This window comes from Wasmannia auropunctata, unplaced genomic scaffold, assembly GCF_000956235.1.
Source record: "Wasmannia auropunctata unplaced genomic scaffold, wasmannia.A_1.0 LD336023.1, whole genome shotgun sequence".
Lineage (NCBI taxonomy): Eukaryota > Metazoa > Arthropoda > Insecta > Hymenoptera > Formicidae > Wasmannia > Wasmannia auropunctata.
Window position 1 is genome coordinate 1,543,809 of NW_012026867.1, and position 20,923 is coordinate 1,564,731.

At 43.6% G+C, this 20,923-nt stretch overlaps 1 protein-coding gene and 1 long non-coding RNA gene across 2 annotated transcripts; one reads left to right on the forward strand and one right to left on the reverse strand.

Annotated features, from left to right (window-relative positions):
• The first annotated feature begins 412 nt into the window (after positions 1 to 412).
• On the forward strand, positions 413 to 18,208 carry LOC105453004 (alpha,alpha-trehalose-phosphate synthase [UDP-forming]). Its single transcript, XM_011694644.1, has 10 exons — positions 413 to 1,031; positions 6,091 to 6,247; positions 11,499 to 11,663; positions 11,988 to 12,216; positions 12,310 to 12,626; positions 12,737 to 13,110; positions 13,276 to 13,467; positions 14,036 to 14,363; positions 14,607 to 14,900; positions 15,034 to 18,208. The coding sequence occupies exons 1-10, from the start codon at positions 913 to 915 to the stop codon at positions 15,280 to 15,282; spliced, it is 2,424 nt and encodes an 807-aa protein (XP_011692946.1). The 5' UTR covers positions 413 to 912; the 3' UTR covers positions 15,283 to 18,208.
• On the reverse strand, positions 13,722 to 14,074 carry LOC105453003. Its single transcript, XR_974813.1, has 2 exons — positions 13,982 to 14,074; positions 13,722 to 13,905 (listed from the first exon to the last, which is right to left on the reverse strand). It is a non-coding gene; the product is annotated as an uncharacterized LOC105453003 (long non-coding RNA).
• Positions 18,209 to 20,923: the final 2,715 nt, after the last annotated feature.

Consider the following 20,923-nt stretch of genomic DNA (forward strand, 5'->3'; position numbering starts at 1 on the left):
GGTCAGTGATCGATCGTGCGCGTCCAGAAGCGCGTTTCGAGCGTCGCGACGCCCGAAATCCGCCGTTGCCCGAGATCCGATGGCCCGAAGTAACGGTGAGAGTATCGCGGATCCGGGGGAGCGGGCGGTCCCGCGCGATATCTCGCGCTCGGGGAACGGGGGCGCGGGGTGTGTCACCCCGGTGTGTTTACATGGCATTCGACGCGGTGATGATGGGTAGCCGCAGCATCTCGGTCGCGGAGAGACCGTTGTGTTTGATCGCGCGATGACGGCGGCGACGGCGGTGGCGGTCGAGAGGACGGATGCCGGTCGCGCGCGCGGGTGGTGGTCGCGAAAGGTCGCGGCCTCCCGTCATTGATATGGTTATAGGGAGTCGCACTTTGGACCAAACGGCCGGCCGCGCCGACTTAAGAGGGATAAAACGCGACGGCGTTAGTTGTGTTCGATTTAGTGTCGCCCCGGCCGCGCAACGTGACGCATCGCGCAACCTAACCCGATCTACCCGCTCCCGCGCTCGCTTGCAGGTTTTTTTTTATTTTTTTTTTATTTTTCCCCCCTTCGCCTCTCTCTCACTCTCTCTCTCCTTCCGAGCCCGCGATCTTATAAACCGGCGACGGATAAAACGCCGGTGAATCATGGACCCCGGCCAAGAGCGACAGTAAAACCGCAGCCGCGAAAAGCTTTTCGCGCACGCGAGCCGATTTCTATCAGGAAGAGAGAGAGGGAGAATAAAAGAGCCGCATCTCTTTTTCCGTCACCGAGTCACCGCGCCGAACGCACGTGACACACGACGTTCCGCGTGGGCAAGGACGACCGTGTTCGAGAGAGACCACGGCGACCAAACGTTCCGCCACGCGCTTCCCACCTTCACGTTCCCGCGTGAGCCCGCCGCGATACTACACCAACATCACCATGTGGTCCACAGAACCGGGTAGCTTCACCTCCAACGGGAGCATGATCGTGGTGAGCAACAGGTTGCCGTTTGTGCTGAAGAGGAACGAGATAACCGGCCAGCTGGAGCGCAAAGCCAGGTGAGTGTGTCTCGCCTTCTACCTCTTCCCTCTTTCTAGCGAAAGGAAACAAAACAGGGGGACACCGTGCGCGAGACCACGTGTCAATCTGAATGACAGTGTCGCGAGAAGAGAGAGAAAGAGAGAACTTGGCTGTCACTTTGCATTCACGTTTGTCGCGAGTGCTCGCGCCTCGAACGGCGTGATTACATGCATTATGCAGCGATCGCATAGATTTTGTTGTTAAAAAAAAATCTCGTCTGACTTTTTTTGCATTTTGCTTAATACGTAAATGACTGAAACTTCAACCGTGTCGCGAATGCAAAGCGCTTGGTACTCGCCATTACATTTTACATCATCGTTCTGTTTTTATATATACGTCTAATTTTACGTCCAGAGAAAATATCCGAGGACGTGTCTCGCGCGTGTGTTGTATTTTCTTTTGTGATAATCAGACGGACGGACTTGTACTGTTGCAGCTATTATTCGAGCGATTCTTTCCCATCGTTTCTTTAGATCGTAGTGTCAGTTGCAGTATTTATTCAAAGCTTTTGACATTTACGTCACTTTGCATCTTGTTCTTTTTTTTTATATGTTTAACTGAAAAACTGCGGTTCAAGGTAACGAATGCGACAGTTACTTGCGATTATGTGTCGTCTTCGCAGTTACATCATTCGCCGCTGTCGTTATCTTTACATATAGGATACCGCCAGACTACAGGATGCTCTTCTGTAGCATAACAATGATTGCACGTATTTTGACTCGGTTTCTCTCGCCTCGATTATTTTTAAGCAGGCGTTATTAAAATAAAATTACGTAAAGTGATTACTAAGACGGAGTTTATTAAAAGAGTTTAAGCCATAACAAGCCATAGGAGTTTATTTGCTGTAATAATAAAAATTTGTAGAATATTTTAATTCAAGTTTGGTACTAAATTAAATTTTTTTTTCATTATAACGCACACAGAGCGAGTTATTTTGTGAAAATACCGCATTTATAATTATCTAAAATTGAATTATTTCCCGTTTTAGAATTATAGTAGCGTCAAAAAAGAAATCATAAGAAGCCGCGCACCACCAAGTGCATGTTCCACTTCGTGCGAGGTGGAAGGAGAGATATGTGGCGAACGTGCACATGTCACAAACAGAATGAGCGATTATTTCAATAAAAGACGCGTCGTATCAGAAAATAAATATGCGACGTATATACATAGATACAGTCAACAGACACAGCACAAGTTCGGTGATGTAATCGCGGTGACAAAAATGCGAATAACAAAGTTCAACTTAAAATTTTCATATTTGGAGAGTGATAGAGTCTCTTCCTACTTGACAAATATGTTGACAATACGATCTCGTGTACGCGACAGACGACACCGTTTACACGCTGCTGTAATGCTGTATCTGTGATCGGCGCGCGCACGCCAGCCGAGAGAGCCGATCGAGAAAATTCGATACACGCCGCAAAATCTCAGCCAAGAGCGATTGGTAATGCGTGGACAATTAATTGAATTGATAAAAGGAGTATCGATTAAGACGAGAACGAGCGTGCACACGAGGCGTTCCCCTTAATCGCATTCAAAATAACTTTTTTCGACGAGCGCCGTAATCTAATCGCGGGCAAGTGGGTAATGCTCTTACAAAATGTCACGCGGAATTTGTGTATCCCGGATCCCGAGGGGTAGATTATTAGCGTGAATAATTCTTACGTTCTCTCGGCGCGATCTAAAGACGGATGCGGACTTGTTGCGTACATCAATATATAATTATCAATGTATAATTCAACGATACGACACGCGATGCGCCTTTGCATATCATTATCGTGTCACAATTTTGATATGGTGCAACATTCCGTCCAACACCGATACGCAACGATGATACGACACGCGGATACAAGTCTATATCCGCCTTTAGTGCCTTTACACTCGGAACGTCTGTGTCCCGAAATTGTTACAGCGGATAAAAAGTCGGCGTGATAAGAAATGCAAACTGTCCACGCGTGCGAGGGAAGGTTCTTTCAAATCGATCTTTCAAAAGAAAATTACATTTACGACATTCCCAAAAAATTGTAAACTTTCCTGCACGATAAAAGAACGTAAGACTTGATTGGATACAAATTAGAATAAATAGAAATCGAGATTGATTGCAATCGTAAAATTAATGATATAATAAAAAATGTAAGACTTAATTGGATATACAAATGAGAAAAATAGAAATCGGAATTGATTACAAATTAATATTGTAATCAATCTCGATTTCTATTTTTCTCATTTGTATCCAATTAAGTCTTACATTTTTTTATTATATCAACGATTACGATTGCAATCAACCCCGATTTCTATTCTTCTCATTATTTGCATCCAATCAAGTCTCACGTTCTTTTATCGTTGCAGGAAAGTTTTCAATTTTTCGAAATGTCGTAAATGTTTGGAATAAATAAATTTTATTCCAGAGATAATTGTATCTCGAGTTAATTGGCGATCCGTCTCCGTTGCGCGTTTACAGCAATTTCTCACAATTCCATTTTTTTTTAATTAAAAAAAAACTGATATTATCTTGCATGTGCTCGACTGTGACACATCGGCGTTATTTTTGGCATATTCCTCATGGCGCGTAATTATGTTCGAACGATCGATTCTTACGAAAATGGCAATTTGGAAGTGTTCCTGGCACGTAAAGATAAATCGGGCTAATGAAGCGTGCATCACCTGTAGGTATACCACCATCGTATACGAGTGGACGCAATTACCGCGGATTTCCTGGGACGTCCGATAAACGTGCCACGTACGCCACCTGCGTCGTAATCGTCGCACGTGTCTACCGCGTGTCTGGCGCGGTCGCATCCGTGTATTTTGTACTCTTTAGACCGCCTACGCGCCGTAGATCCCGTAGATACGTAGCTCGCGATCGCGTATCCGTGACCGAGAGCAACTCGCGCGCGTCGGCTCGCGTGGAAAAATTCTACCGCGAATGCAGCAGCTCTCGGATTATCGTTTACGGGGGCCGATAACACGGAACGGTCAATTTTCAACACACGGGACAACGTATCAATGCATTCGATTACGCATATGGGTCCGTTTATCGCACACATATATGTATGCACGTCGTATCGTTCGACGTGCGACGGTTTATGCAAACCTTATCCTCTTCTTTCTCTCTCTCTCTCTCTCTCTCTCTTTCTTTCTCTTGCTATACATTATCCGATATTGTTGCACCGAATCGATACAATGTAGTCGCGAGATCAATGCGCAAGTCGTCGGGGAATAATCCGAGGCGAAAACGAAAGCGAGTCGCGATAACGGACTCACGACGTGTTGTTATCGTATACGTTTTACGCGCCCGACTTGATAATTCTCAAAATCCCCACTTCGAGCGGCCGTAAAAAAAAAGTGTCTTTAAAATAGCTCGCGCACACGCGCTGCACGCAGATCGGCGCTAATTCCAACGTCATAGGATTGCCATGTGAGAGGTCGTTGTAAACAGCAATTATAACGCGACCACTGCTAGATAAAAGATATTGATCGTGATAAGGAACAGGCGCGACTCGCGGATCCGTAAACATTCGCGACACTGGTTTGCATTTCTACCGAATTAATTAGGATTCCGCATCGCGCGGACTCGATGTCGAATATAATATACTAACGCGAGAACTAACGTTAGCTTGACTTTTTCTATTTACTTTACCGAATGCATAAATATTGACTAGCAGATCACAAGGCACGGTGGGCGTCATAGAACATAGTACACGTGATGTACTCCATATATCTACCTTACTTCCTTTCATCTCATCCGTATTCTTTCATCAATTCGACGTCGACCTTTGCAATCCAAGGAAGAAAAAATAAATAAATCGTACGCGGATGTTGGTAAACAAGGCTCGCCCGAGTGTATAGACGTGCGTTGACTAATTAGCGAATTGTATCGCGGCGCACAATCCAACGCACAATTACGGATCGGAGTGCATTTTCCGGAAGGTCGCGACATCGTCACGCGCGTTTACGCGCTTTCGACGCACGTCGCGGAAGTCTCTCGGTCGCTCACGGACAAGGCAAGCACAAGCGGCATGCTATGCATTACGTAAACAAGTTGGTCATTATACTCAATGTCGCGCTTGAACGTGTCCGCTAAATGTATAATTAATTAATTACAATCTCGCGTCCTGGCAAAAAAACCCGCGATCGTCGATTAGTTACGGTATTATCACAATCGCGTATATACGCGCTCTCTCTCTCTCTCTCTCTCTCTCTCTCTCTCTCTCTCTCTCTCTCTCTCTCTCTCTCTCTCTGAAATACTTTTGCACGCGAGACATGTTTTTTTTTAAATTTACGATTAGAATACAAGCTTAATTACGTTGTAAAAATGACGAGACTACGGCGTGTAATTCTTTTAATCATCGACTCTCGCAGGCAAGAGAGAGAGAGAGATTTTTTCCCGCTGCTCTCCGAAGTATTTGCGCTTGAAATAAAATTGTTTTTAGACTGGATGCTGGTCGTTAAATAACAACACTATGACTTCGTCATAGTGTAGAATCGAGGCGCCGATAGGTGACCTTATTTTTTATTACTATATAACACGTTTCTTACTTATGGGTCAGTTGTCTGTAAGCAGAATTGTAAGACATATAATTTCGTAACATTTGTAAGAACTTATATGACTGAATGCTTATAATTTTATGCAATATCTTTACAGACAGCTGCTTGCTAGCCGTAAGATTTATAAGAAATCATATAGATATCTACGAATGATCGTACGTCTTATGGTTACGTATAAAATTATAACTTCATGTCATAAGTCCTTATAAAAGTCTTACGAGAACGAGTTATGATTCAGCTTAGAATTGACTCAATTCAACTTAATTAGAGATGTTTTCATTCTTTTTTTTATTGCCCATTTTTCTCACTCTATCTTGATAACGAACAATGATATCGAATTATTTATATTTTTGTCTAGTCTTGCAGAAGTATATTCCTTCGAATCTGAGACTCTTGCTGATCTCAGCCGACTTGCGAACTGCCGACTTGCGAACCTATTTTCGCATACGTTTGTATCTTTTTCGTAAAACTTCTCTTTCTTTTTTACAGCGCCGGTGGTCTGGTTACCGCGGTAGCCCCCGTCGTTATAAGCGGAAATGGAGTTTGGGTCGGATGGCCGGGCATGCACATGGATAACCCGAACGAGCCGATTCCCGAATCGGATCCCAACGATCGCACGCCCACGGCTGGTCTGCTATCGCGGAAGGTGAGTCTCTCCGTTAATGACGACATGTAACAATCGCAACGCAACTGACATTTCGTCGCAATTCGCGGGGTCTTACGTAATTCATTGCTCTTGTATTCGCGGCGCGTTAACGACCATTCATTACGTGGAAAAGAAGGAAACACGGATATCGCTCAACCCGCGGATCGCGGAAATGAAAATTATTTTGATTCTTTTGTGTGCAAATTTTTTTTTTTTTTTTTTTTTTTCGAAACAACCGGTTAAATCGCTCGGAAAATTATAGGTATTCGTCACTGTCGCGCACTTAAGTATCTTATCAATGTGAGAACGCCGGCTTTCCGTTGTAAATATGCGATTGTTACATCACAATGAACAAACAATTGCGACTTACATATTTAAATCAAGCGAGTTTTCAAATTTTCTCACATTGCCTTGGAAGTTTTTGCCTTCTGAACTGACATTCTTCGAGATGGATATGCGTTTAAGGTGATTTTATCGAGCAAGTCCTAGTCAAAAATTAGTCCTTCCATATGACTAATAATTCAATAAAAACATTTTGCATAGACTGTACGTATGCGATTGTGTGACGTTTACGTGACAATGTCACACTATTGAGTTGGCGTTGAGTGATAAAACCACCTTAACAAAAATTTATTATTAATGTTCGACAACAATTCAAAGGAATGAAACTTGCTCTTGAGATCTTTGTTCTCGACCATCGTAGGTCGTGTATAGCAGTATCTTTTTATAAAGTGTTCAAATATTCCGTAATTGAGACATCCTCGCAAACATCCTCTGGATATTTTGGTTGAAACGAGTTCAAAGAAAGTCTTTCGCAAGCCTCAGGCGGGCCAAGCGGCGCCACGTTATCGTCGCCGTTTATCATTGACGCGAAATGTATTAACCTTGGCATTGACAACGTGTGTGTGTACCTCCGCATGGCGGAGAGAATAGTCATCATTCCCCACCTCAATCAACCTGTAATATTCCATGCCGTCGAATGGAAAACGAAATGGTCACCTTTCGCGGCAAGCGGCGTCGACAGTAACTCAACGCTCTTCTCTCCTTGTACCTTTCGTTTGTAAACAATTAGGAACCAATGCTGTTCGATCGATAACGCCACATGGAATCGTGTTTGCGAATTTACGAAGTAACTGAGTTCGTCCGAAGACTCGGCGAATAACATTGCAGCGATACGTCGATACGACGAAAATCGCTTTCCCCGCGGTGAAGGAAAATCGATTCGGAGATGCCCTTTGCCTTTGCATTTCCCCTCGACGTTAAGAAAGTTCGGCGACAGCTCAAAGCGGCTTTATTTATAGACTGTTTTCCCGGACGATATCGCGTATTTTCCGACAAGAACAACGCGACTATGCCTTCCGATAAGCGATCATTTTATTCTCTTTCAACACGTATAGAGCATAAAGCTTTTGTAATGATTAATGCGCGCATTTCATATTGCTAATCGTCATAAACCGTCTTGCCGTTAGTGGTATAGATTGAAGCAACACGATAAAAACGGCGCGTTTCAACAGCAGTAAACGTTTTTTACATTAACGGTTTTTATTGTAAAGCTCGCGATAGAGAAACGCTCGAGGGAGTCTTTTTTTTTCTTTGAACGTAGAAAACAAATGTTGAAATTGCGACGTTTGGACACGCCGACGCATCCGGGAAAAACGGTGCCGATAACATTAACAGTATATTATGCACGTACATTCCGCGGCCCGCGTGAACTGGGGCTAACTGATCTCCGACCTCCGATTTAATTCTTCATCCCCGAGACTGAACTTGGACAAGTGCGTGTTTTTATACGTGTTGCGTAACAATCAGGCGTGCAATGTCAAGCGCATTTAACATAGTCCGTTATTATTACTATTATTAGTACCGTCATTGTTGATCTAATTTTTCTTATTATTACTGTTACTTATTATTATTATTATTATTATTATCAGTCGCCTAACGTCATTTCGAGCGTGAATGAACCCGAAATGGCTGGCAGTGTCACGGATATTCGTGTCACGAGGTCGATCGGTGGGTTATCGGCTGCACGTCGACGGCGTTGCAAGCCTGTATCGTCTGTAAAGTGGCGACTTCTGGCTAGCTGTCGGCGATTAGCGGATTAACGGGCGCGTATGGTACACCCACACGCGGACGTCGGCGACGGATCACGTGAATCGCCGCAAGAGCCTTTTCAAGATCGTCGATAACGATGTCTAAGCGATAGCCTACGACACCGTTAAACAAAACGGCGGCGGCCGATTAAGCCCGACGCGGCCGGGCAGGCTGCGTGGCGACGGACGTAACGATTATCGTTACATGGAAATTTTCACGCAACGTGGCGCGGCTTACTCACAGCTTGCTTAGTCGGCGTGCGACGTGACGGGCAAACGGGGAAAAAAAGAGAAGGAAAAAAACCGATCCCGGAAAGTATTGATTTCTCGCAGATTAACCGCGAGCAAATCGTGCGATTTCGAAAAACTACGTAGAGAGACACTACTAAAAAAATTCCTAAAAAATGATGACGGCAAAGAAAAATATATAAATATACTTATATGTTTGGACGATTTAAAGTTTCGATCGTAAAAATACAAAGGAGGGGCCTAAAAAATTATAGCTTTCTTTAGAGAAATATTTTATTTAAAAAAAGACAACCCTGCAGATAGCACAGAGAATGAAAAAAGAACTCGGTTATATGTCGCTAATTCTGAGTTCATTTTCAGATGCAAAAAGAATTCTTTTTCTAAAAGGGATTCTCTTTGCACCTGAAAATGAACTCAGAATTGATGACATAAAGCTGAATATACTAATGAATTCTTCTGGGCTCTGTGTGCTATCTGGAAATCTTACTTACATCGGAATTAAATATACCGAGTATATGCGAGTATCTTCCTCGTTCTTTTTCTAAAAATGTGAAAGCAATAAAAATTTGCCAATTTTTACATCGACCGAGGATACCACCGGGTCTCTATCGACGCTAATCGTTACTTTATACTGTCGCACTATATACATAAAAAAAGTCCTTCCTCCTACTTCATTCTGAAACTTACTTTGCCGCCTCGCATCGATTTCATCATCGGTGGCTACACGTACATACATATAGAATACGACGCTCGTTCTTTGCTCAGCCGCCCTATTTTGACGTCTATCGCTGACCGGGACCGATTCAATATTGTTTGCGTAACACGATGAGCGTATAGGAAACAAAGAAGACAAGAAGGAAAAACAACGCTGCAAGAGGGGAAAACGGACTATCATGTCATGTCACGTGGAGTAACGCTTGCGAGACACGCGATAACGAGTTAGCAATTAAAGTGTTTTCATTATTTCCTAAATGAACCGTCGGGCGAAACGGGAGATGCAAGAAATGCGTTTTCATATAAAGTCCGCCTGCGCGATTCGCCTCCGTTACTTCGAAACAGAGAGATAACTTTATTGGTAATGAGGGAGATCCGAGATCATCGTGCCCCGAAAAAAATTCCGCCGCTGGACTGGTATGCGTCGGTATATCAGTCAGTATACCAGTCGAAACTGGTATACGAAATCTTTTATTTGCTCTGTTCGCGAGTTTTCAAAACTTTTCATGCAAGTAACATGATCCCACTATTTCTGAAATATTTCGCGCGATTATCGGACAATAATGGTCGATCGATTTGAGGGTCTCTTGCGTGTTTCTCAAATCGATTGACACGTGTGCACCAAGTTAGAGGGGCTTCTCGCGAAGGGCTGACCGCGCATGAAATGCTTAAACGGTCCCTTAATTACATTAGCGACGTATGTACCTAATTCGAAAGCGGCAGCGCTTTTTAACACAATTCTGACCCCGCGATCCCTCAAATTAAAATCGATCGAGGTCATCGCTTGTTTCCACCCGATCTCGCTCGACGATTAAAGAAACCGTCGGTGAATTGATACGCGTTTTATCGTGCGCCGCGGTTAAGCAACTCCCCACGACGGTACGGAGCACGAGAGGAGCGATTCTTCTCTCTTTCTCGAGCGATAAAACAATGCCCGACGCGAGTCTCCCAATCCGGACGCGTGTGTACGCGATGGGGGTAAGGAGCTGCCGCCCGTCGCGCTTTCCCTGACCTCTCTTAATTAATGTGCCCGTAAAGCGGCGATATCCGTCGGAGAAACAACAAACCGACAGCCGCGGTTGGTTGTGTCTATCGTAGAAGTATTAAACCGCGTTATCGCCCGTCAAGCGATTGCTCGCTTGCGTCAGGCGAGTGATCGCTCTTGGCGCGGCCTGTTTTCACCCTCGTGATCGGAAATAAAGGAGGCAGTGTCGCGAACAAAATAACAGAGTTTCGCGGGGTAATTGAGGGAGGGACCGATAAGGGAAACCGAATTTTACGCACTTCCGAGTCACTGGCAAGATCGGTACTTCCTACCTCCGTCCCATGTCTAATTATTATTAGGCCAATTTCTCGCGTCGCGATTCCATTCGAATTTCTGGTTCTTGAACTCCAACTGGCTCGTGATATATATTTTATTCATATTACATAGCTAGAATTAAGCTTTTAAGCTTTTTTCTGTAAATTTTTCTCTGTAGATATACAAAGCCTTTTACAAAATCTTTTGTCTAAATCTTTGTCAAGTCAATGTGACTAATCGTTCTGTCGTTCTTTATAGATGCCTATCCAAACAACGTGTATCAGTAGGGATTCAACTCGATATATAATTATAGAATAATTGTTAATTACATGTCAATATATACCTCGTTGAATAAATCCAGAGTTTAAAGAAGAAAATCTTATGTATAAAGTTAAGTCGTTTAGTCTTATTTATTTTCCGAATTATAAATGAAAGGAATCGCTCGAATTGCCTGTCGTCAATCATGATTTTATACATATTAAACATTATTGCTATAGACATTGTCATTTTAAATGAAATACATAATTATATATTTAACAATAATTATTATAATTAATAATTAATATATGTATAATAACATTAATAACAATTATTATTAATAACAACACGTATACACATATGCACATGTATATGCATACGTGGCTGTAGAAGATCACTCGCTTTATATGTGGAGCACCTAAAAATACAATTATCACTGGCAGGTTTGCCAAAATGCTCCGTCATATTCTGACGCTATCGGGCACGACGATTGCATTGTACCAGCGAGCTTGAATTAAATCCTCTTGCGAAATAGCGACAGGAGGGTGCCGCATCACGAGTATGTGAATGATCGCGGAGAATCGCGCGCGACGAGATAATTCCCCCGTCTCAATCTTAATCTCCCTCCCTCTACTTTCAGGTTGTCGCGGTACACGTCGACGCCGGCATCTTCGACTCGTACTACAACGGATGCTGCAATGGAACCTTCTGGCCCCTCTTCCATTCTATGCCGGATCGGGCGACCTTCATCGCGGAACACTGGCGCGCGTATTCCGCGGTCAACGAACAGTTCGCCGCGAAGACAGTACGATTCTGTGCTTTTTACAACGATTATCGATCGCGCCTTTGCAGTCTGAGAATATCCTTTCCATCGGACTTCATTAATTCGCGTCCCGCAATTTCCGGCTTTTATAATTTAATATTTCTACTTCAGTAAGATGCAAACGTAGTAAAAACATTTTAATTATCTTTACCGTTCTCACACTGGAAAAAGAAATTACAATATAAATTGCGAGATAAATGTATGATAATTATAAAAAAATACTATGTTCAATATCCTCGTTAGGATCGTAATAAATTAAACGATTTCTCAGCTCTCCTGAATATCGGATGATTCTGTCTGACGCAGGTCGGCGCCTTGGAACAAATTCACAAGGAACAAGAGAACCAGCAGAACGGTACGCCGTTGGTGTGGGTTCACGATTATCATCTGATGTTGGCCGCCAATTGGATCAGACAGGCGGCCGAAGAGAAGAATCTCAGGCTTAAATTAGGTTTCTTCCTTCACATACCCTTCCCGCCGTGGGACATCTTCAGGCTGTTCCCGTGGGCCGACGAGATCCTGCAGGGTATGCTGGGTGAGTGATCTGATATCGCGTATATAGATTATCTCGGACAGCTTCAATCGCATATAATTTCTAACATTGCTTCTCTTTGTGGCAACGATTTAGGATGCGACATGGTGGGTTTCCACATTCAGGATTATTGCCTGAACTTCGTCGATTGCTGCCAGAGGTGTCTCGGCTGCAGAGTGGACCGTAAGAACCTGCTGGTCGAACACGGCGGTAGAACGGTGCGGGTAAGACCGCTGCCGATCGGTATACCGTTCGACAGGTTCGTCTCGTTGGCGGAGACCGCGACGAAGGTCATGCAGTCGAATCAGAAGATCGTCCTCGGCGTCGACCGGCTCGATTACACGAAGGGCCTCGTTCACAGACTGAAGGCCTTCGAGATGCTGCTGGAGAAACATCCCGAGCATCGCGAACAGGTGATTATCTAATGTCGCTTGCGCGCGAGTTCTCGCTTCGCAAAGTAATTGCCGACCTTGGTAACAGAGCCTGTAAACCGATCATATTCACGTTACTTGGCTTATGTTAGGTGACGATGCTTCAAATCGCAGTACCCTCACGCACGGACGTCCGTGAGTATCAGGATCTGAAGCTCGAGATGGATCAGCTGATCGGCTGCATAAACGGTCGCTTCACGACGCCCAACTGGTCGCCCATACGCTACATCTACGGCTGCGTGAGCCAGGACGAGCTGGCGGCGTTCTACCGGGACGCCGCCGTCGCCCTCGTCACGCCGCTCCGGGACGGCATGAATTTAGTCGCCAAGGAATTCGTCGCATGTCAAATCAACACGCCGCCGGGCGTGCTGATAGTGTCGCCGTTCGCCGGGGCCGGCGAAATGATGCACGAAGCCTTGATTTGCAATCCTTATGAGATCGACGAGGCCGCGGAGGTGATTCACAGGTACATGACTGCCCGTTTCAATCGTAACGGAATTGAATAGAGTATAAATTATATGCATTATTCGAATCGAAGTTTCACTTTTCCGTACTTTGTAATCTAGTTTTAATTAAGATACACTTTGATCCATGAAGTGAAAACTGATTTAAACGCTGGGACTTTAAATAGGGCGCTAACCATGCCCGAGGACGAACGCACGTTGAGGATGAACCATCTACGCCGACGTGAGAGGATATACGACGTCAACTACTGGATGAAGTCCTTCCTCCAGGTGATGGGATCCCTCGAGGAGCACGATTCCGTGGGCGCTACCACGATGCAGCCCGTGACCATGGATGATTTCGATGATTATTTGAGCAAGTAGGTATCAGGTCTGTTAAGAGATGTGCATGACTGGGCCCGACCAGCGCATGCGCATGAAACGGGAGATATCCGGTAAGGTGTATGCAAATGTATACATAAGTAACGAGTGTTGCGCGAGATTATTATTATCTTGAGCTGATTAGCGGTTCTGCGAAAGAAGCATTTTCAAGGAAAAAAAAAGTCTCATTGCATTCGATCGACCTTAGATCGAATTCGTTAAGATATAGTATTAAGTAAATCAGCTACGCTTCTACGTATGTAAGTGATTATATTTTTAAACTGAGCATGAGTTTGGGTACGTCGCAGAGCGTGATGATATGATGCGGCTATGCTTATGACGTCGTCGCCGATGGCGGTGACGATGAATTACAATGCACTCTCTTGCTATGTGAGATGTATTGATCCTAAATACCCTGATCCAAGCATCCCCACGATCTGTAAAATGGGGTGATACGAGAGATCGAGGAAATGCTTTTACAAAAGAGGGCGGGCCCGCGCGAGCGAGTGTTACCTGACTCATGACGAAAGCCGGATAACGATCCAGTGACAACCACATGTCCCCTAGGTACATCGGTGATAATCATAAATTGGCGCTTCTGTTGGATTACGACGGCACGTTGGCGCCGATCGCCACGCATCCCGACCTGGCGATCCTGCCGCTCGAGACGAAGAACGTCCTGCAGAGGCTGTCGAACATGTCCGACGTTTATATCGCGATCATATCGGGTAGAAACGTGAACAATGTGAAATCGATGGTCGGGATAGAGGGTATCACGTACGCCGGGAACCACGGGTTGGAGATCCTGCACCCGGACGGCAGCAAGTTCGTCCATCCGATGCCCGCCGAATTGGAGGACAAGGTGGCCAGTTTGATGCAAACGCTTCAGGATCAGGTACACTAAATCACTATTCTTGTAATATAAATGTGGATATGAATGTGATAATGATGAATTGTGTCGCTTAGAACGTTTTTCATTGATAGAAGATGATGGATAGTCCGTAATGACTATCATTAGCGGTGCTATCTGTTTAATAAATATTAAATATTTAACAAATATCACGCGAAATCATAAACATACATTCTTTACACTTATCCCGATAAAATCAACATATTTACGTGTCTTGTCTATTGATAGCTCTGCAGGGACGGCGCTTGGGTCGAGAATAAAGGTGCGCTTCTCACGTTCCACTATCGCGAAACTCCGATGCAGGGTCGCCCGAAGATGGTCGATCAGGCTAAAAGACTTATCGAGGGTGCGGGGTTCAAGGCGTGCACCGCGCATTGCGCCATCGAGGCGAAGCCGCCGGTCGAATGGAATAAGGGTCGTGCTTCCATCTACATCCTGCGCACGGCGTTCGGTCTAGATTGGAGCGAGCGTATCAGGATTATATACGCTGGCGACGACGTCACGGACGAGGACGCGATGAAGGTACGAAACCGATCGATTCTGTCGCTCTCGTTTCAACGAAGATATCTTTTAGTCCATCAAAAAAAAAAAAAAAAAAAAGACATTCGCATTAACGTGTGTTTATCATCACGGGAATCTTTTCGTTTCTATCTAGGCACTGAAAGGTATGGCCGCTACTTTCCGCGTCGCGTCGTCGCATATCATCCGCACGTCCGCGGAGAGACGTTTGCCCAGCACGGATTCGGTTCTGACGATGTTGAAGTGGGTCGAGAGGCATCTCAGCAGACGCAAGCCGCGCAACAGCATCGACATCCCGGGCATCCCGTCGCGATTCCGGCGCGGCAGCGGCGGCATCACGATGGAGATGTCCTACACCCCGCCAAAAACGCCCCTCGAATCATAAGGCGATGCTCAAAATGTGTCCCGCACCCCCGTTAGCATATCAGGTATATACCCGGCGAGATATATATCTATCGTAGGATTATAATGTACTACTCGTAGCGTAAAGTCAGCCTACATATAGACGGAGGAGCAAGAGGTAATCGAAGGGATCGCCGCGAGCAATTCGAGAGCAAGTAAGAGCTAAAAAGAAGTTAACGAGGCCCCACGCCTAAACTCTTACGTCGAGTATAACGCCGTTCAAGAGACTGTCGTGATCGGAAAGTCTAAAGAAACGAGATGATTCTTTCTAATTGAGAAGTGTAATAACGATATTGCATTACCATAATAATGCAATGGAGTCGCCGAGTCGAGAAATAAAATAACGAAGAATCAAATCGTTACGTTGACTCTCTAGCATTTAACTATCGATGTATTTCTTCCGATACCGGTTAGACCTTAGCCCGAGAAAAATATCGAGCTCATGCACGAGGCGATATCGCGATAAACAGTTTTTCCGTGCGACTTAAAAGTTTTCCTTTGGCTCTGCACAACAGAAAGATGTATATATATTATATATATATATCTATATTTTCGATGTACGTATTTCTTGCCAAATTTATAATTGTATCATGTGGAACACGATACGTATGTTTCTCCGCGGAGATGTAGCATTTAAACACACACAAAAAATGAAGACAGACATTCGGCAGACAACAGCGAAACCTCGCATATTACATTTTATTACTTGCGTTTTACCTCGTTAACGATTTCGGTAGCATAGATATGACAAGATATGAAAGGACACTTTTCTTAGGATACGAAACGTGTTTCTACGAAAGCATTTTTTCTCTTTGAAAATATTCTAATTAATTTATTTGTTTTTTCTTCCTCTTTCTCCTCCTTAATGTTTTCAATGACGGCCAGCTGCACCACGAATATTAGAAATAGTGACCGTTAGCCTTCGGACAAGCGTGACACTATATACAAAAGATCTTTTATTAGATTCTGTCGTTTTTCCAAGAAAAAAAAAACGCGAGATAGATACGAGTTCATCTCTGATATTAAAACTACTAGTCTTCCTAACGCAGCAATCGGAATTCTTCGTGTCTAAGAATAGAAATTTAGTTTACAATATTAGATTGCCTACTTATCGTACAGTGCCGCAATCGAGTCCAGAAATGGAGTGCCAATGCAATTTGTATTTTTGTGTCGCGCAATTTACGGCAGAAATGATATCGACATAAATAGTAATGAAAGAACTCTATAACTTTCAGGAATAAGAACTTTGCGATCTGTGAATCTACAGCGGACGCATAAAACTTGCGATAAACGAATGATTTCGTGCGAGAGAGAAGCGAGAAAAAAAAAGCAAAATCTAAGTGAAGTAGGTTAAAGAAATACTAGATTTTACACTTTTTCTAAGTATAGAATAAGATATGCGATGTGTGTAAAGGAAAAAAGAGGTGAAAGAAGGTTACTGGTATTTATATATACTGGTACATAGTTGCTTCGGTTGTGCGTCGATTAATGATAGTGAGTAAGAAACGCGCGCGCGGCTTACATTAGGATCTATGCCTTCTACGTATATCTACGTAAAAGATATGTGTCGTTGCGCATCTCTCTCCGTGCCGCTGGATAATACCGACTACAAACTGGTACAAACTGGTATCCGTCTCTTGTCACATGAGCTTGTTTTGAAGACTGCGAAACTTTCTGAAAGTGACTCGGTCACTATATAGCTGTACAAAACGCAATTTGATAAGTCACGATGGCAGGCGTCTTCGAAAACGTGGCGAAATTTAGCGATTTTAACAGATTAAGCAAAGATAGAGGTAGATTCGTTCTCGAGACGAAATTGTACACACGAAAAATATATTATTTATTAAAAATTACGAACACCTTATATAAAAGATTACTTCGGATTAATGGCCATTTTATTCTTAGCTTTGTTTTGAAAAACGGGCTCTTAAATTCGTCTCCTTAAAGTGGTAAACGTCGCGTTTTGTTCTGCAATTCTTTTCCCTTACGTAGCTTCTCCCCTATTTACCTCTTTAATCCGCTTAGCGCGTTTTTTCTTTTCATCTGCCACCCGCAACACGAGTCGGAAACGAACCCACAGAGAATAAATTAAAGTTCATTTGTTTATCGATAAGTCGAGACGTAATTATTTTGTCGCTAGTTGCGCACGAAGCAAAAGGAGTTTAGCGGTCGAAGGGTTGCGTAACGCCTAATGGAGTGCGATTAGCAATTAAGCATGTATATCAACTGTATCGGTATCTCGGAGGCTTCGGCGCGTTGCACGAGCGCAGGTCAGATTCTATAATCTCGTACTTTCGCCACTGTATTTATTAGTCAATTATAATAATCGCCGGTCAATAGATAAGCGGGCGAGACGGCTGACGATTAGACGGACGAGGGAGAAGAGGAAACGAAATGGAAAAAAAAAACGGCAATCAATAAGGAAAGTGTATAGGCACAAAGCGAGATATAAAATTACTGTTACATCGAGTTTACGCCTATCGGAAATACATAAACGTTCCCCCTGTTGAAAGTATAATATAGAAAGAAAAAAAAATGTGTATGTATATAACGAGATCTATATATGTTTAAACGTATACGCGTTTCGCGCGCGTACAAAGTCCTACCACGTGCCCTTAAAAAGCCTCAACCCTACAAAAATCTCAACTCCCCCCCCTCCCTCCTACCCCGACCCCTTTGAAAAAAAAAGAAAGACCAAAAAAACAGATAGAAATATTCTACGTTTTGTATGAGTACTTAGTTTTTACCTCGTTATACGTTACCACTGTAGGTGTGTATAAAACAAAACAAAAAAAGAACGAATCGCGCGAGATAGTGCACGGGGTAAACGATTAAAACTGTTTTGCTCCCGTCATTGTCGAGCCGACTGCAAAATACACAGCGCAGAAATAAACAATGTTTATAAATCATTCCCGCGCGTTCTTCCCTTTTTTTTTTCCACGCTACGCGCTACCTAGATCCGCTTTGGACGATCTGCGATTGGCGTTCAGAATACAATTTTGTTTGTAATTTTGTATGTCGCGTAACACGAGAGAGATATACTTGAAGAATTAAAATACACGTATACATAAAATATATACGCACGTATAAATACTATAAAATTACAAAGTGGTATTCTATTTTCAAATCTGATGCGAATTATATAGACTGTTTAAAACGGACTCTTGCAAACATGCAATTCCGAGAGCGCACAGATACTAAGTTTCATTTTTTAAAAATGTAAATAAATCAAATCATTTTAATTCCGAGTAAAGCAAGCTTGAAATTATCGTGTTGAATTTGGTCCACTTGTATTTTCAGCGATTTAATCCATGATGAGATCTGATGAATAATCAAACATTCTCGAGTCTGCAAATTAGATAAACATGAATAAATATTACCTCATATAGAGATTAAACTTCTCTCGAGAATTGACTATTTCTCGGAAGCTTGCGAACTTGTCGATTCTCACGCAACAGTTGTAACGAGGCACGAATTTTACAATTTTTCTTTTCCCCTCGCAGGTGCTCCGCTCCGATTGCCGCGGTACAGCCGTGGTATTATTCGCGACGGCGGCGCGGCGCGCGACCGTGGGTGTTTGCGTGCGATTTGATCGAGAGAAAAAACTGCCCGCGTTCCTCCCGCCTTCCAGGAATTTCATATTTCTGCTCCGGCAATAAATAACGATAGAACCGCCGGGCCGCGATATCGCCGTTTGTGTATCGCCGTTATTTTTCACGGCGTAACCTCTGATGTTGAGACATATCTCAAGCCGGCGATTAAAAGTGTTTTTTTTATAAACCGATGTCACCGATGCGTGCCCGAGAGCGCGGAGCCGAGCAAGGCGGGACGGAGCGGAGCGGAGCGGTGACGCAACGAACCGTTACGAGCGACGGCGGATAATAATAATCGACGCGGTAGGAGAAACGAGATCGCGGGAAAACACACGCGGATTTTTACTATATTTTTTTTGTTTATTGTTTCCTAATCGATTCAAGCGAACGAAGTGTTAATATCCATTTATACTTTCGATTCTCTATCGAATAATATCGGGATACGTATTTTTTTTAGTAAAATGTTACGAATGAAGTGTAACGTGAAGCCGTTGTCTTTTTAATAAAAGCAAATAATCGTTTTAAAGTGATTAAAAGTCCGTTTTACATAATCTATACGTAATTAAGATTTCAGATTCTAAGATAGAATTTTATTTATTTATATATACCGCATTTTGATATTTGATATTTATATATCATATTGTATTTTGGTATTTTACGCAAATATTTTAATATGTATTTCATATATACATATATATTCCGTTTCTCTTTAAATATTTTTCATATTACACGATAATAAAAGCAATAAAATTTTGTTCTGAACTGTCTGACGAATTATAGATTATGTAGAATGAGCATTATAATTCTATGTGCATTACACAATAATTCTATTTTTACATACGTGCGTATTTTATATGTTTTACACAGTTATGTATTCTGATACTCTTTTTTTTTCTTCTTATACGCTACACAAAGCTAGAATTTTATTCCAAATTTTGATACGAATCATAAATTTAAAGCGGGCTTTATAATTTCATGTATCGTATATTTTGATATATATTTTACGCATATAGTTGCGTATTCTGAGTCGCTCGCTTTAAATATTTTTCGTATTATACGACACAAAGGTAAATAGAATTCTATTTTGTATTATGGATTTTAAAGTGGCCTCGGGACGAACCGTGATCCTCTTTCTCGCGTGTCACGTGGCTATATGCGAATTAAGACGTGCGTGGAAGGAACAACTTCGGCGAAGGGGTTCCCTTGTGTGCGCGCGCGCGCGCGCGCAATCAAAGAAGAAGGGTCCTCGATTTCCAGCCCTTTGAAACCGAAACGGGCCCTCCCTTTCGACGACCGTGTCGATCTCGAGTTGGAAACATCCAAATATTTTCATTAGACGGACCCGTTTTGCGAAGGGTGGACCGCGCTATTTTCGCGGAGGTTTCTTTTCACGAGAAATCGATCTCGGGGGGAGGCCAATCGGGGGGCTGTACCTTTCACGCCGAGGATCCTCCGCTACGCGAGATCCTTGGCTGAAGAAGGATCCCGGAACGATCCTCGCGCAGTCGCTGCATAAAGAGGCGGATTACACGGTGTCCATTTCAAGACGTACAAGGAACTGGTGTTTGCGGTAAGTCTTCCTCTCTGTCTCTCTCTCTCTCTCTCTCTCTCTCTCTCACTCTCTTTCTGTCTCGCTTGCTCTCACTCGTTCTCCTTCCCTCCTTCGTTGCAGCCTCCGCGCATCCTGCGGGCGTATACCGAGCCGGTAGGGGCATTATCTTCGCTGTTTTGCCGATTCAATTGTGTGTGCGGTGAAAGGCGGCGTTTAACAAGAGTTTAATAAAAGGCAAACAGCGCGGGATCGTCGGTCGTCCTCTCTCGCGAGCCATCCTCGTTTCTTCCGCTCCCGCGCGCGCGAAATCGTTCCCTTTCTCCGTTTCTCTCTCTCTTTCTCTCATTCCTCTTTCTCACTCTGTTTTCTCCCTCTCCCTCCCCCGCCCCCGCCCGTCGTACGTTCTTCCTCGAAGGGATTACCCGGGAAAACCCGGGGCCTGTCGGTCTGAAGAAAAGAGGGAACACACACGCGAAAGG

What these genes read in the sequence shown, in the direction of transcription:
- LOC105453004 (XM_011694644.1), top strand. Translation starts at nt 913, where the DNA reads ATGTGGTCCACAGAACCGGGTAGCTTCACCTCCAACGGGAGCATGATC. An exon ending in AACAGTTCGCCGCGAAGACA is followed by an intron (nt 11,664 to 11,987) that starts GTACGATTCTGT and finishes TGTCTGACGCAG; the next exon opens with GTCGGCGCCTTGGAACAAAT. An exon ending in ATCCCGAGCATCGCGAACAG is followed by an intron (nt 12,627 to 12,736) that starts GTGATTATCTAA and finishes GGCTTATGTTAG; the next exon opens with GTGACGATGCTTCAAATCGC.